The sequence below is a fragment of the Nelumbo lutea genome, chromosome 2 (assembly GCF_056320005.1).
Source record: "Nelumbo lutea isolate HS-2025 chromosome 2, American lotus-T2T, whole genome shotgun sequence".
NCBI classification, from domain to species: Eukaryota; Viridiplantae; Streptophyta; class Magnoliopsida; order Proteales; family Nelumbonaceae; genus Nelumbo; species Nelumbo lutea.
The window spans coordinates 9,387,904-9,405,062 of record NC_142685.1 but is presented as its reverse complement, the minus strand read 5'-3'; the positions used below and the strand labels follow the sequence as shown (position 1 = coordinate 9,405,062).

General features: G+C 37.0%; 2 protein-coding genes across 8 annotated transcripts in view; one reads left to right on the top strand and one right to left on the bottom strand.

Moving 5' to 3' along the window:
- The first annotated feature begins 2,362 nt into the window (after positions 1-2,362).
- LOC148868453 (uncharacterized) lies at positions 2,363-8,969 on the top strand. Of its 2 annotated transcripts, none has more exons than XM_088967659.1 (7): positions 2,363-2,916; positions 3,928-4,813; positions 5,157-5,436; positions 5,888-5,995; positions 6,112-6,390; positions 7,441-7,584; positions 8,595-8,969. In XM_088967659.1, exons 1-7 carry the CDS (start codon positions 2,628-2,630, stop codon positions 8,769-8,771), a joined length of 2,163 nt encoding a protein of 720 aa, XP_088823785.1. In that variant the 5' UTR covers positions 2,363-2,627; the 3' UTR covers positions 8,772-8,969. The 2 variants fall into 2 exon arrangements, with proteins under 2 accessions (XP_088823785.1, XP_088823784.1); XM_088967658.1 differs by having other exon boundaries at positions 2,441-2,916; positions 3,928-4,888.
- A 6,412-nt stretch (positions 8,970-15,381) lies between these two features.
- The window catches only part of ESP4 (HEAT repeat-containing protein), a 76,853-nt gene continuing 75,075 nt past the window's right edge, over positions 15,382-17,159 (bottom strand). For 2 of the 6 annotated variants that reach the window (XR_016107314.1, XM_088970272.1), the window contains 3 exons: positions 16,345-16,448; positions 16,002-16,152; positions 15,382-15,898 (listed from right to left, as the gene is read on the bottom strand). Coding sequence is in view for 2 of the 6 variants with exons in the window: in XM_088970272.1 (XP_088826398.1) it covers positions 16,008-16,152; positions 16,345-16,448 (249 nt within the window). In the remaining 4 variants the exon portion in view is untranslated. Of the gene's footprint in view, positions 16,153-16,344; positions 16,449-16,529; positions 16,565-17,159 lie in introns of all 6 variants that reach the window. The other 4 variants (XR_016107312.1, XR_016107311.1, XM_088970271.1 and 1 more) reach the window with 4 other exon arrangements.

Genomic DNA, 17,159 nt, shown 5'->3' with positions numbered 1-17,159 from the left:
GCATGTCCTAAATTTAAGCTAACCTTCATAGGAAACTTCCTTTGAGAGAAGGACCCCTTTGATTACGGCTGAAGTAGTTCAACCGGATCGCTTATTAATTTGTCTTTTAGTGGATTGCTGAACCACATGTCCGTACTCTGCCCCTATATCATATAACTTGATTATAGATTGAAAATGAAAATGATACAAATACAAATGTATAAAACAATATAAAATACAAGGATTTACACTCTAGGCATTCGTATTCAACCACCCATTACAAGAGAGTAAGACTTGTCGTATCTGATGTATAGTATCAGATCATGTTGGAATGTATTTTGTTGGGAATAGGCCCAAAGCCTTTGGATCTCATTTCAGGATCACCTGGCAATAAATACCTACCAATAACATCTAATACTGTACATCTCGCACATCTTGTTATGTACGGTATAGGTTAAGTAGGTAAGGTGTTGAACTAATAGGTGATCCCAACTCAATGTTTCATTGTTCATTTTGCTAATTTACCGCTCACGATGAACGTAGTTCATAAAGAGTCCAGATCAACTATACATTCTTATCTTCTATCAACGTGATCTTATATTGCATATTACATGACGGATCTCACTTTTATAATAGGTCCTAATCTCATAGTTAGATGTGTCGTGTTAAATGAAGTTGGTAGAAGATTGGAAGGTGATTTGTTGGCAGAAAATCTCAAAACGCTCACAAAAGACTTGGGGGTTATGATTCAGTCCATCTCAAAACTTTAACCCTCACCGTACAGGTCAAATGAATTCTATAGAAACTCTACTAACGGGATAGGAAAAAACTGTAATTTCATATTTGTGAGAGAGATGCAATTAACCCAAAGACTTAAAAGACATGATCATCATTATATTTAGATATCTCTATCCAACCAAAACTAGCCTACGTATTCATAACACGAAGTCCAAAGATAAATGAAATACACCTTTTAGGCATTATTATTATTACATTGACATAACATTGAAGTGACGCACGCGGTAGCTGCTGCTTTCATGCATGCTCATCATGACTGCAGCTATTCAGGTAGCGTGCATCTCGTTCCCCAAAACTTTTTTTTTTTTTTGAAAATCCTTAAATCCTTATTGGGTTTCAAATGTTTAGCATCTCCCTAATAGAGGCTGTACGTATGAGTTTCATTTTTTTATTCCTTTTATGGACACAATGATGGTCCGTTGTTCCAACCGGTCCAACGTCCATCCATGAACACAATCCAAACTTTAAGTTCTCATCATGGCCCATAAAATATCAATACTTTTCTCTGCCTCTCTCTCACTTTTCCCCCTTCTTTTATGACTGGTTAAGTGATTGCTTTTGATGGAATCAGGTCTCTGGTCCTTGTGGACTTGAAGGCCCAATATCCAACCCAATCCGATCGAACCCAAACTTGTTTAAAAGATTAAAGAAAAGCCTTAAAAGGAAACAAAATGACACCAAACCAATCCGTGGCCCATGCACATGGAAAAGGAGGCTAAAAGTGGCAGAAGAGTATGTGTCGCTCTCTCCACAAACAAAATCATGCTGTGACGTGGGGCATACTCTCAGACACTATTTATTCATGTTTACTGGAAAGGTAAGTCCAACCAAACCCATACTTCGAACATCTGCCCCCACCCCATCACCTCTTCCCAAAATCAATTCCCTCACCCCTTCCAAATTTACCCTCACTTTTTTTTTTTTTTTTCATTGCGAAGCAAACAAACTGAAAAACTGGGCCAATGCTATTTCTTCGGTGACCCACAAATTTGGAGCTTCACCTATTGGGCTATGACCGACTGGACTTGTTGGGTCTACGCAGGCTTATAGCCCATATTGGCCATATTCTTTCTTGCCGTATCTGGACTCCTCACTAAGCCATGCAATCTCGCTTCTTGATGACTAATTACCACACTGATCTTCTTTGTATACACAACACACCGGATGATTGCCCTCTTGACCTTATTTTTTAATTTATAAGTTTTAATTCTGTGTCTGAAAAGTAGAAAAGGAAATTATTTGAATAATTGAAAAAAACTAAAAAAAAAAAAAGGAAAAACGTCTAGGTAGCTAAAAGTAAAATGGTCCCTCGTCACCAACGACTCTAATTTGATTGACTTCGCACCAAACAATGGACTTATTTTCGTTATTACATATAGCCCCTGTTCTTTTTCATATTTACATTCAGTACCTGTGTTTCTGTTTTTTGTTTTACTATCACGAACTCCAACGGCCTAACGTCTATTAACGGTGACGCCCAAGATCGTCGCAAAGAATCTAGGCGATATGAGATAAAATCTGAAATTGGGGAGACGGGGACGGAAAAAGGAATATTTAAAAGAGACGTGGAAGCGGTGGATTGTTACGCGTATCCTGGTTTCAGGAAATGGGCCCATAGGAAAAGAAGAAAAAACTCGAAAAAAGACCGAAAATTTTCGAAGTTGAGGGGGAGAGAAATTTCGTTTTTCTTCGGGTTTGGCCGTTCACCATTGGCTTCAGTTTTACAGCAGGAGATCCTTCTTCAAGCATGCAATTGCATACCTTAATTTCCTCTTTTGACCGTCTCAGTTCACTTTCTGTAAATGGCTTCTCGTTTTCTCCTCTCACTCTGAATTTGAATTCGCGCGTCCATGGCGGTCTCGGGGGTCGAAGCTGTTTTAGATTTCTTGATGAAGAATGGCTTTCCCGAAGCCGCTTCCGCTCTCAGAGACGATATCGTAGAGAGGAAGGAGGAGGTGGGCTCTTTCGATTTCGAGAAATTCATGTTCCCGATGGATCCGCCACCTCCTCCGCTGAGAATTCTTTCGGCTAGCCGGCAATCGGAGATTTGCAATGGAGTTAATTGTTCTGATTCGAGCTCTGACTCTTCGGATGATTTTGTAAGCATGGGTTCTTCTACTACCGTAGTGTCTCCTTCTGGTACGATACGATAGAAAAGTTCAATCTTTTTTTTCTCTGTTTCTGAATTTACAATTTGGTTTCAAAGTCGTTGAAATTATTAAATCGATTTCGATAGTGGGTGGACTCTACGATATAGATTGGTTGGTCATATTTTATGTTTCAGTAGTTTCAGTTTGTCTGTAAATGATGAAATTTCACGACTTTTTTGTGGGTTTTAATCTCTATATATGTATTTAATTTACTGGATACTGTGTTACACTATCACTTCAGCCCGGTCTCTGTTCCTGTGTTCCATCAGCTATTGATTGTAGATATAGAACTTAAAGGTGTAAACGCTGTAATGATACTCGTTGTGTCGCCAAACAGTGATCTATAACCTTTTTTTTTCCGTTTTTTTTTTTTTTTGCAGAGCTAGAAATTTGTTATCTGCAGTTACGGCTTGGCACCGTTGATCATTTTCTTTTTTCCCTTTAGAAAGCATACCGAGTTGACAACGATAGAGACATTGTATTACTGCAATAGAAGATTACCAGACACTCCCTCTCTTTGATGTTTCTCTAATACCTAGAAGCCTTACTTTTCTGTTGATTTATTCTCTACCATTACCAGCCTGGTTGTAAAATACTTGCCTCTGCATCTGTAGATTGTTTAAGAAAATCGCATTACCTTTTCAGCCAAATCTATGTTGAGTGGTTGACGAAGTGCATTTTCTAATAAATATTTAGTTGTTTGGAACTCATGACTATGGACCACTTCCCTTTCCCTTGCTTTTCCATGTTTCCTTTTGGGCTCACTTACCTCTTTGCAAGTTCTTCTCTTTACTATATGATTAAGCATGATTCTGAAGTGCCAAATTCAACAACCAAATAGGTCATGGATAGAGGCATAAAAGCACCAATGAATATTTGTGCTTCATGCAGACATTAATTTTGTTTAGTGTTGCTTATTATATTGCTATCAATTACTAGGTAGGTCTCTATGGTATATTATTATGCTTAGGCCAAGCTCACCCTTTCACACTTTCAACAGGGTTGACAAATCCATATGCAGCTCAAGATAACTCCGACGATTCATCAGATAGACTCTCTGAATTTGGTACGGCTCGTGATTACCCCGACCCTGATATGTTCAATGGCATGTACTGGTATGATGAGAAAGATAGAGGCAATCTCAAATATCCCTTTTTTGGAGTGTCGGGCTTCTATAAATGCCCTAGTGAGGACAAATTCGTTACAACTTCAGAGGCAGACAGGCAATGTGATAAATCATCAAACCTATACTTTGCAACAGAAGGGTTTCATCCAGTGACAACTGTTAACTACTTAGACAAGCCATGTCTTCTTAATGATTCCTCCATGGATGATGGACTTTCAATGGCACATTATTATCAATGGGATGAAATTACTCGACCTGAACAAGGTGACAAAACAGGGCCTGACAAATGCTCTGGAAAGTTCAATTCAGGCCCTCTATATGACTGTTGTATGGGAGTAAAAGGTTGCAATGGTGGGGAACTGGAGGATCAAATCCACCTTAAAAGCTTGAAAGAACCTGAACCAAGTGGTTTGGAGTTAAAACTTGTTTATGAAAATCCATTTCATTCTGATTCTTCCTCGGAGAATAAAAGGAGTGGAAGTTCCAATGGTTCTGTTAAAAAGAACCTTATGGACAGTGTGGATTCGGATCTTCAGGAAGACTCTGATATGCATCTTCAAGCTTCTGATAAGATTGTCCAACCAGATGGAATCAATAACCATGAAATAGGAGATGGTAGAGAAATGGTTGGAGAACCATGTGAATCTGAAACTGCTATTGATGGAGAGGACTGTGCTACTCCAAATGATCATCTGATGTATGAAGTTCACGAGGATGAATATGAAGTATTTGATCTAAGAATTATACATAGGAAGAACAGGTTGGTGACTGTTAGGTTTGATCAAGATTTAATGTATAATGGTACAAGAGAAGGACTTTGCCAGCCAAGAATCTGGTATGAATCAGTATGGGTCAACTGAGCCATTGTGATTGTTTTACTGGTTAGAAACTTGGAATTTATTGACTGGTTCAGCTCATGCTGATCCAAGTTCATACCAGACTTGGTATAAATTGACTCACTTTTTTTTTTTTTTTTTCATTTTAGGAGTCACAGAAATGTCTTACAAGTGGTACTTAATCTTGTTTGAGATTACTTACATGGGTTTTATGTCACTGGTTTTTCAGAGAAACACTTATGTTCTTGTATTTTACATGCACTGCAGGACTGGTTTTGAAGAAAATAAAGATTTTCCTATCGTTCTGAATAAAATTATAGCAGGAAGATACTGTCTCACAGAATACCTTGGTTCAGCCGCTTTCAGTAAAGTTGTTCAGGCTCATGATCTTCATACTGGAATGGATGTTTGCCTGAAAATAATAAAAAATGATAAAGATTTTTTTGATCAGAGTTTAGATGAGATCAAGCTTCTAAAGTTTGTGAATAGGCATGATCCTACAGATGAACACCACATTTTACGGCTTTATGACTACTTCTATCTCCAGGTATGTAATTAAAAAGTTAGGCCACTTCAATCTATTGATTTCACCACTTTTGGCTTAGGGAATGCACTCATGTTAGCCTTGAAGCCAAAAAAAATTATCTTACAAAGGAACCTATATTTTCTGATTAATTATCCCCTATTCCGGCTTCTAAAACAATCACTACTACATATATAATTCCCATGTTCCATGAGGATAGATATGTGAATGTTCCAAATTTCTTCCTTCTTGTTGGTGACAATATTTTCTAGGTTATTGTTTATTTGAATTAATTTATTGGTGCAATGTAAGCATGAAAGAGCTGATATTATTATTATTTTATTTTCTGTCCTACCCAGCATAGATGTTAGAGATCTCCCAATGAGCTAATTTGAAGTCTTATGATTATTTTGATTATCATGGAATCTTTTTCTGGTTATTAGTGCAATGGCTAATGGCTTTTAAAATGCTATAGGAACATCTCTTCATTGTTTGCGAACTCCTACGAGCAAATTTATATGAATTCCAGAAATTTAATCAAGATTCCGGTGGTCAACCCTATTTCACAATGCAGAGGCTGCAGGTTTGTTTTGTTGTGACCTATGACCTAGAAATGCTAAACCTTTGTACTTGTATTAAAGATTTACTTTTGGCCACTTGAAACCTAATTAGGATGTTTGGTCATGTTACTTTTCTCAGCTTATTACTAGGCAATGTTTGGAAGCACTAGAATACCTACATCACTTGGGAATTATCCACTGTGACCTGAAACCTGAGAATATTCTTATCAAAAGTTACAGCAGATGTGAGATAAAGGTTATTGATCTGGGAAGTAGTTGCTTTCAGACAGATAATTTATGCCTGTACGTACAATCTCGTTCCTATAGGGCACCTGAAGTCATCTTAGGCCTTCCATATGACCAAAAGATTGACATCTGGTCCCTTGGTTGTGTATTGGCGGAACTATGCTCTGGTGATGTAAGTTTTTCCTGTTTTACTTTTCTCTTGTCCTGTATTATGGGATTATTTGTTTTATTTTACTGCATATCCAGAACCCATAGGGTTTTAAATCTTCTATAGTTATATTGTAACTTCTTTCTTTTTTCCCCCTTTTCAATTTTCCATTTATACAGATGCTCAAAATATGATACTTTTTCTTAGAGTGTCTTTTTCTTTTATTGTGTTCCATGTTATATTGAATGCCCATTTTTAAAAGTGAATACATGATGAGTGCATACAGATCCACTCAATTATTCTGCTTTCTGTACTATCTTATAAAGTTGCCTTTGTTGTGGTGGCAACAATCAGAGGTCAAATCAGCTATACACCATATCCAAATATAAAGGAAAAAAAGTAAAATGCACGCAAACAGACAAAGGCACACATAAACGGAAGAATAGAACCTTTTATCTGAAGTTAAAACTGAAACGTGGAAATAAATAGTGAAAACTAGGATCATGGTGCTGCCTTATTTCAATGTACTAAAATATTTCTGGGTTCAGATAGACCTTGTCTATATTGATCATCAAGCAAATTTCCCCTACATTTTTTTATACTGTATTACCTTGCTGCATTTATTCATGTTTTTTCTTACCTTGACAGCTTGGCAAAAAAAAAAAAAAAACAACATAGTGCAAAGAAATCAACTATTTGGAGGTGGAAATTTCTTCTGTGGAGTGTTATTCAGGCATCTTAACAATGAATTCATTGCTTCTTAGATGTGAAGGATATTACAATGAATTCAATCTGGTTTTCATGCCTTGTTCAAAATATAACTCTGTGTCTGACTGTTTCTTCCTCAGTCCATCTCTATCTCTTTTTCTTTTATTTCTGTATTTACCTTATATTCTGTTGTATAATTTATAATTATATCTTGATATCTGTGTGCATATGTGAGGTTACTCATTACAATATGAATGACTGATAAAATTCTGGTTGTTGTAGTATCTTGGTCCTCCTGTTATAGACACATTAGAGTGGAAAAATTCATGATTCTTTTTGTGTTCCCTAACAATTGCTTTCTAACAGGTACTTTTTCCAAATGATGCATTGGTGATGTTGGTTGCACGCATGATTGGGATGCTTGGCCCTATTGATATTGAGATGCTAGCGAGGGGCCGGGAGACACAAAAGTACTTCACAGAGGAATATGATTTATATTATATTAATGAGGTTTCTTTGCAATTCCCTTCTCTTCTCAAATAAAATTCAACTTCTTAGTTTTTGATTTTTTAAATGGAACATTAGTTAATATGGTGTACTGCTGCAGATTAGGTGCAGTTAGGTTCAGGATACCTGGCTGCAAGCATATTTTGGGGTTGAGGGTGCATGAACCTCTAGGCATGAAACGCCTCAGTTCTGTAGTTAATGGTTTTTTTTTTTTAATTTTTTAAATGGAACATTAGTTAATATGGTGCACTGTTGCAGATTAGGTGCAGTTAGGTTCAGGCTACCTGCAAGCATATTTTGGGGGTGCATGAACCTCTAGGCACGAAACACCTCAGTTCTGCAGTTCTGGTTCCTGGAATCATGGAACATGTATGGCTGCAAGTTGAGTTGCCTGATTTAAAGGTTTTCAACTACAATATGGCTCAGGTTAGGGTTTGGGCCTAAAGAAAATTTAACAAATTTCCAGCCCAACCTGACCCAAGTTGCACCGCTAGGAACGTGCAGTATATAACTGTATCAGGTTGCTTGCAATTTGCAAACTCTCCTATTATAATGTAATTTTCAATTCATGAAAGCAGGCTATAGATGCAGCAACAGTGTAGAAGAAGCATTTATTATTTATTATCCTCAGTTCATGGCTAGGTTCTCAAGTTCAAGCCTCAGAACCCATGCTAGTAGTACTTTGTACTCATCATTTCCAAAATATACAATAGTGAAGGAAGGATTTTGTCACAGAACCATCAATATGCCAAGAGCATAAAACCTCCCCTAATCAGAAAAGCTTTAAGAGTTGAGGTCATATTTAGACAACTGAAAAGAACGGTATTTATCTATAATGTCTTGTTTACCAAAAATTTACTTATTCATCTAGGTTGGATAGACAGTTCCTGTGTTCACCTTTGGCTACCTTAAAACAAAGGTTCCCCATTCAGTACATGTATTCCATGTGGTTTGAATTTTCAGTGTTGGATTCTACCTGATAGAAGTTAACTGCTCCATCTCTATTTTTTTAGGAAACAAACCAACTGGAGTATATAATGGCAGAGGAGTTATCATTGGAGCATTGCTTACGTGTTTCTGATGTGGGATTTGTTGAGTTTATCAGATACTTGCTTGAGATCAATCCAGAAAGGCGGCCGAGTGCAAAGGATGCACTGCAGCATCCATGGCTTTCCTACTCATATGACTGACACTGTGGTGAAGATCTGGTTGAGCAAGTGGTCTCTGGCTTTGGGACTGCCTTCTATGGTTCAAGTTTGAGTATAGATTCTCTGACTGTAAGCAAAAAGTTCCTAAAATATGTTCCCATTATTGGTAATTTAATGTATATGTGAATGTACAGTTACTGCATTTGAGGCATAATAATAACTAATTTACATTTTTTTGTACGTACAAGAGCAACAACAATGCATGTTGTAGAGATTCTATTTTTGCAAGTAGTGTTTCCTAGTAGGTCATATATTTGGATGGCCTACTTCTTTGACAATGCACATGGTTGAATCTTGAATACCCTACCACACTGATGGATGATCCTTACCATCTGATAATTCAACATTTTTAGGGAAGAAGCAAGTAAAAACCTTAACTGTTACTTTTGGATGATTTGATCATCAAGTTGATATTCTTATGGGTTTGAGGAAAACCAATAAAATTGTATGGTGAAAATTCCATAATGCACTGCATTATTCATTAAGCTTCTAAATTGTAAGGTCTTTTCCTGAATGAGGCATGGTGGAATACAGAAGTTAGTCTTCTCAGGGCCTGTAAGAGATGGAACCTGGATAATAGTAGAATTGCTAGCTACTCTACAGGGCCTAAGGATGGCCGGGTAACTAAGCTATAGCCTTGTTGGTGTTAGGAAGGGGATTCCAAGGTGGTTATGGGTTGGATGCAGAATGATCACACCAAGGGATGATGTGACGATTTACAAATAGTAACAAGACAAGAAACCTGGTAAATGCAATATTGAAAGTTTGAAACTGTGAATGTCACCCTTTTTGGATTCAAAGATCACCAAATGTGAGTCGCTGATGCGTTTGTGTAAGCAAGGGGTGATTAGGAGTCAAGAAATCTTTGGGCTATGTTTGGTATCAATGTCATTTTCTCAGGCAATGGCCGCACTTTGAAATTTGGTAAAGTTATTTTGGGTTCAGCAAATTTTAAATTGCCATTTAGTGTGAATTAGGCACCATATAGGCAGAAAAAGATAAAACATTGCCTTCATTGCAAGAGAAATATCAAAATGGCATCTTCTTCGAAAGTGGTTCTCACAAAATCCAAGGCAATCAATATTTACTTAAAAAGGTAGAAAATGCTAAACCAAACCAAAAAAAAAAAAGTTACAGGAGAAAGCAAAACGCCTCCATGACACTAACCTGGTAGAAATGACTTGAAGAAAATCTGCTATCGATAATAGGCTGTCAACATGTCCCAACTGGCATGGGAAATGTTCCCAAGGTGCGACTGCAATTGCCAGTTGGGACATGTTGGCAGCGTAGTATTGGTAGCAGATCCCTGCCCTGACGGAATGGCATTGTATTGATACCAAACCCATACTTAATGTGACATGAAAAATATGGATTAGGTGGCTTTATGACAGCCTAAAACTGGAATATGAATCATCAGACATTATTCTTTATAAATACACTTCATTTTCATTAAACTACGACCGATCAAATACACATCCCAACAAATATAATGGAAACAAAAGGGAGAAAAACCTGGGGTTTACTGGTGAACCCAACTTTCAAACCAACAAATTAACCGAACCCAAAAAAGTACAGAAATTACAGACAATCTGTCATGTAGTCGACAAGACTTGGGGATAAAGGAAAGAGAATAGTAGTTATTCTTTGATCTTCCCTGTACAAACTACCCATTAGTGCGAGCAATCTTGGACAAAATGAAAATAAGAAATCTCACTCGATCTTGTGCCCAAACCCCAAGTACGTTATAAATGACTTGTTTTTCATGTCCATGCATGGTTTTCAAAACCGGATCAGATCGGATGGTTGGACTGGAAAAATCAGGAATCGGTCAGGTGGTCAATTTCGTTTTTTTCTAAAACCAGATTTTTGTCAAAAAAAAATATTGATTTGGTTAATAAACCGTTGACATTGACAGTTGAACCGTTCAAATCGTTTAACAGTTTTGACTGTAATTTTAGTTTTTAATTTTTTATCAGAATGGACTGACTGTTCGACCTGGGAACCGGACCCCTGACTGGTTCGATGTCCGGGTCGATTTTAAAAACCTATCCATGTTTGGACGATGAGCATACACAGATGGTTGAATGTCCGGTTCATGTTTTGTTGCCACGTCCAGATGCAACCACCACCACCAGAGTACTGTTGCTGGCATGTGAAAGAGTCCTTGGTCCTCTTGTACTGTTGTACAGCAAACCCGGCAGTTGAGAGCTCGGTCCATTTCCAGACAAACTCGATTCAAAAACTTCTCTATGTGGAAAATACAACAGAGTGGAAATGAATCAATGATTATATGAATGGGGTGGGTGTGGATTGAACTATAACCCGCCCATTTAAAACCATGAATCCATATACGACCCAAGATCCATATACATAGAGCCTAAACACCCACTCCAAGTGATATGATTGATATAAGTTTGATGAGAATATTTGTTTTTCATTATTTCAACAATATAAGTAGTGTAGCATGACATGGAGTTTTGAGGTAGAATTTTGCAGATATAGAGATTCCAATCCAACGGTTTTGCCATTGCATCCTATCTTTAGCATGGAAAGCTAAAAGGGAGAGCATTGGCTGAAAAGTATACATCATCTAATGTCAAGATTCTCAAGAATATGAGTTAATTTCTCACATAAATAGTAAAAAAATGCTATTTATAGATGAAAATATCAATTATGAGAGTTAGGCCCCACCTATATACTCTAAGTCTAAGATTGGTTACAATGGATACGAGATACCCATTACCCAAACATATCCATAATCCATGTCCATGTGGGTCATCTGCACTTTATGGCTGGCGTAGAGCAAAAGCAAAATATTGGTCCTACATCCCATAAAACAGCTATCAAGTTCAGCTAATTCCCTTATGAGAATGGATTAGGTTAACTTGATAGCGGTTTTACGGGCTGAGGGACCTTCAATTTTGCTTTCCCTCCATGTGAGCACCCAGCAATAAATGCAAGTGATAGAGTGACTGGGCATGGGCCTTTTGGCTGGTGCTGAGCAAAATGATTGGTCTCACAGCCCATAAAACATGTATCAATACCTCGGACCTCCAAAGAGCGGAAATGTGTGGTTCAAGCAATCAAGCCTTATAGAAGTAATAGAGGTAATGCCATGTTTAATTTGGAAGATGACAAAAAAAAATATTAAAAATGGAAAATAGGAAAGTACACAAGTGACCACCTTGATTAGGAATACGAGAGAAAGGCCAAATCAACCAAAGTTTAATGTGGATGGTGGCTTTTAAAGGAAATGGTAATGCAGTTTTGATTCAATACCATACGGGTGGTTTTGTTGGGGCAAATTATGGAACCAATGGTGCTACATCTCCAATTCTAGCAGAAGCTATGGCAAGGGGCTGTCATGGTTAGCAGTAGCTATGGTTTTGTTCATATTTTAGGTGTTTTCTGTTCTGTTGTCTTTCAGTTGTTTGGTTCGATTTCTGTTCTGTAGTTTATTCTTCTTGTTTTCAATGAAAATTTTCATTTACCAAAAAAATAAAAAAAAATAAAAGAATACAGTATGACAATGAAAATCAGAAGTACATAGATATATTAATCAGTGAGAGAATTAGAACAATAGAACAAACTTCTTCCAGTGCAATCCTACAGCAAGGCTTTTGGCCATTGATTTGGCCAACCTTGGAGTTTACCTAAAGCTGTTGGCTCTTGATGTCAAGGCCCTAGCCCGGTAACCCCTTTGATGTGATGACTAATGTCCACATATTGTTGGAATTCTACTCTACTACATCCCCCCTAGGGATCACCCTCTATCTCCACCCACTGAATGCCTAAATGACACTATGACAGACCAGTCTGAGACCCTGAAGCAAATATAGAATCTCAGTTATAACAGAGCCCCAACAAAAAATCATGCTGGAATGGATCATGATGGCTCTGGCTTCATGATCACAAGATATCTACAAACCAACCTGCATGCAATAATCTGGTACCTTTTAATGTCAAGTCCACATATATCATTGAGCTCATCTGCTTGTGACTTGTGAGGATGCAATGAACATTTCTTTATGGTTGTTAGATCTAGTATGATCTTATCGGACTGGATTTCTTTTTTTCTTTTTTTGAAGGAGATTCTAAAATTGTTCCATTACTATGGATATCTCAAGATCATATATTTGTAATTTTTTTCAAGGTATACCTAGTTCTAGGATCATTAAAGCAAAATTCCACATAAATATGCCTACCTAAGAATCCAAGAAAAAAATCATATAGATTTTCCAGTTGAACAAAACTAACTTTTTCAGTCAAACAAAATTCTCAGTATGCAAACTTTGCGTATCAAGAATATCAATACTTTGAACCATGAGGGAATTTAATCCACAATCTCAAGTTCAGATTTTCTGCTTATGCCACCACTAATCACATAATTATCCCTCTCCAACTGAAAGCATATATTTAGTCCAGACTCTTAGCTAGCAATTGGTTGGTTCTAACAAAAGTTATTCAGATGCATAAACTTGCTTTGGTACCAATAATTGATTTAGGATAATCTAATTTAGTGTTGCTTGTCCATAGAAGTTAGGAATTGAAATTAGGTGAGATTAAAATCGGTTCTTAACTGTGCTGCAAGAGTGTAAATGAAGTGACTAGAATTGAAATTCAAACCTTCCGGATCAATTTTAAACCACAAGAGTGCATATAGAGATTTCGGGCTGCAAGAGTGCATATGCTGGGTTTTCTTTTGATCTTTTCTTTCTTTCTTTCCATAAAGATTGCCTTTGGAGTATAGAGATTTTGACAGATGCACTGTGCTATGCAGGTCCTTGACTTGGATGAAACTCTAGTATGTCCATATGAGACAATTTATAGTTCGTAATCAAGCAACAGAAGCAGGGATGAAGTGATTTGAGCTGGAATGTGTATCATTAGATACGAGACAATTTATAGTTCTCCACTTATCTGGCCATAAATCCATAATTATTGAAGATATATATATATATATATTGCTTTTAAGATTTATATGACTTTCAAGATTAATTCATTGTTATGATTGGATACGAATATAAATCTATAATTTGAAAATTATAGATGGGAATTGGTAATATCCATAAGTAGAATACCAGGTGACATGCTGCTCATGCAATATTTTTGTCATTGGTTAATCTAAGACATTGCATTGATATATTGCTCCTAAAGCTTGATTTTAACTGCCTTGAGAGTTGTGATGGATAGTTTTTATGATCACGTGATATGCTGCACAAACCTCCATTCTTATGTTCTGTTAATCTCTAAGCATCTCCTGTTCTGGTTTTGATACTGCATGTTCAAGCCTCAAGCAAATGCCATAATTTTGTATTAAACACATATTAGGTATGTAGGTTTTCTGTCAGTGTAAATGCATGTTTGAGTCGATACATCTTGGCCTGTGAAAGTTGCTTGATAGTTGATACAAGTAAAAAGACACTCTAGATCAGAACATCAGTAGAGTCTGGATATTGCTGTCGGCCAATTCTGTGTCACCTATTTGACAGCTGTTGTGACACACGCTGTCACACTAGGCTTAGGAAAGTTGTCTAGTGTTGATGGGCAACGCAATGTCGACTTACAGCTAATGTTAACTCATTCTGATGAAATTTCTACCCTTGTGCAAATCAGGGAAGATCGAGGATCTGTCTTGCCTTGCCAAGGAAAATATTTGAATTGTAATTGTTGCAAATAACCCTTTTCAGTTACTTTTTGCATCCATTGAATGTTAAACATGTGTCTCATTTTCTGCTGGACAACCTTTGATATCTACTGCATATTTATTCTCCAACCATTTCACTTGACCTGTTTGATCATTTCTGTACCGACTTTCTGATCTTTATTTACAATGGTTAAGCTCTTGGAAGTCCTCCCACTCCTCAAACCCCTCTCTCTCTCTCTCTCTCTCCAAAAGGATGTGAGGCCTGTACTCTATGAAAGATTCCACGTCTGAATGGTTTCAACTTTCAAAATCATGGAGTTCCAACTTCTGAGTGGACATTGTAGATAAAAAGTTCTGACGGGGAAGTTGCCTTCCTTTCGTGGGGCATGGATAGACAGGGTAGCAATTCTCTGCCTAAAAAGTTGTATATTAGCTTTAGGTACCAAGATAGCATTGGAAAACAAAACATTATCTCATCGGGCTCATTTTTCTGCACTGTTCGATCATTATGTATATATGGAATGGAACGAGTCAACGAAAACTTCTGTAATTTGGTAAAATGTTCCCACTCGTTGGGCAGCAAAGAAATCTGGCTTTTAAAATCATGTTTCGAAACGCTTTAATCCTATCAATCTGCGGATCTGAATATTGGACATGACGGGCATAGATGCCCTATGTTTAGTTACCACGCTCACTGTAGCAAAATGGTCCGAAATTCTTAAACTTAAATTTATATAAAGAAATGGAAAATTGCCAATTTGCACTCAAACTACACTACAACAATGGCTTGATATGATACATCTAAATATCTAATGAATCATAACAATATATACATATATATATATATATATTGGTGGCAACTTCAGTCTACCCTTGATTAAATTTGCAAGAGGTGCTTTTTTTTTCAAGTTCGTTATAAGGTATTCTCTATAGTACGAGAAAGAATGTATGGAAAAAAATAATAATAAAATAAATCTTAGAAAGTACAATCTGTTAGCCTATTCCATTATTGATGTCTATTTCCAGGAAAAATCTATGCTGCCGGCTGGAAAAAAGACATGATACGGGAACGGCTTTGACCAATCAAAACGCCCCAGTGAGTTGATAAAGACCACCTGGATGGAATAGGCTGTATTTTTCTCATGCATGAAAAACTACTTCCTAGTTGCTACAAATACAAGGAGTGAAAGAGGCACGGATTAAATCATTTCATTTACAGGGAAGAAGCCATCATAATATACATTTTACATTCTTTTTGATAGATATTCCCTTTACAAGTGGATCTCTTTCTGCTGTGGCAATCAGTGCAAAGCTCAACCCGACAATCGATTTCTTCTTTTCCTCCATATACCACAGTTTTGGCAAAGTGGATATATGTCGACTCCCTGATATCTTGGCCATCCTAACCTTGGCTCTTCAGTAGGCTCAGTGATACCATATTTCTAAATTCTAACATGTTCATCTTGAGAGAGAGAGAGAGAGAGAGAGAGAGAGAGAGAGGTGTTACTCTTTGCCAAAACCAATAAATCAGTTTTCTAGCAAGCAGAACTCTATTCCTACATTACCAAGGTTCAACTGCCAGTAGAAGATTCTCTAGTTTTTTCTGCTGTCACCTCAGTGCCAGAGTTGCTTGTATCCACTGTCTGACCTTGAGTTGCCTGTGATTGATTCGAAGTCTGTGAATCAGGTGCAATTCCCAGGACTGCCAATGTTGACCTAGTGCAGCAATAAATTCAAGTTCAGATATTACCAGGGACTACTTGGATGAATAGAAAAACATGGATCTGAAGGCTGGTGAGTAAAACACATGACAGGATAACACGCTTATGTATCCCATGCCGGTTTTCTTTTTTCTCTTCTTTTGTGTGTGTATTTGGGGCTTAGAGGCTGCTAAGCTAAGAAGATAACCTGGGTAGAGAGGAACGGATGTTCGGTTGGCTAGCATGAGCAATTAAAGGAGGCTTCAGTGCTGCGGTTCTATTTAGAGCATTTTCAAGCTGCGCTGCTGGTAACTGAAAAATAAGAATAACACTGTCAAAAAAAGGAATTGTAATGTTTCTAACTGGTATCTGCAGCATGACAGGCATTCCTACCTCAATGGCAAGAGAGTAGACCTTAAAACAAACATCTGCAATGGTAGGAAAATTTTTGAAAAGAATAACGATAATCATCATAATAGTCACTAGTCACACTCTTAGCATAAATAATTTTCCACGGAATAGTGGTGCAGTAATGTGAGAAAAGCCAACCTAGACCATAATTTTAATAACTATCCAAAAAGAGAAAAATGGAAATGGATATGACTCCACTTGCACTAGGTCCCATTCAAGTTTTCAGTTTCTTCCCTTTACAGGTTTTAGGGATGATCAATCAGCAGCATGTCTATAAAAGTAAGTGATGAAGATAAACTAGGTAATAGAAAGGTAATTCTTGGATATATTCATACAAAAAGTCTATAATAGAATTTCGTATTATTAGTGTCTTATCTCTACAAGTTATTTCTAATATAAATAACTTTCTTATGAAGATAAATACCTTTCTATACATTCATACAAATAGGATGTGGGAAAATAAACTGAGTGTCTAAACAAAATTGAAATAATACTTCAAGAGAGAAGAAATAGTTTGGAATTAACAAAAATAAGAGAAAGCATTTACTTTATGAATTAGGAGTCACCAACGATTAGTCATAGAACTTGTCACTGTAAAAGACAGCATTACAT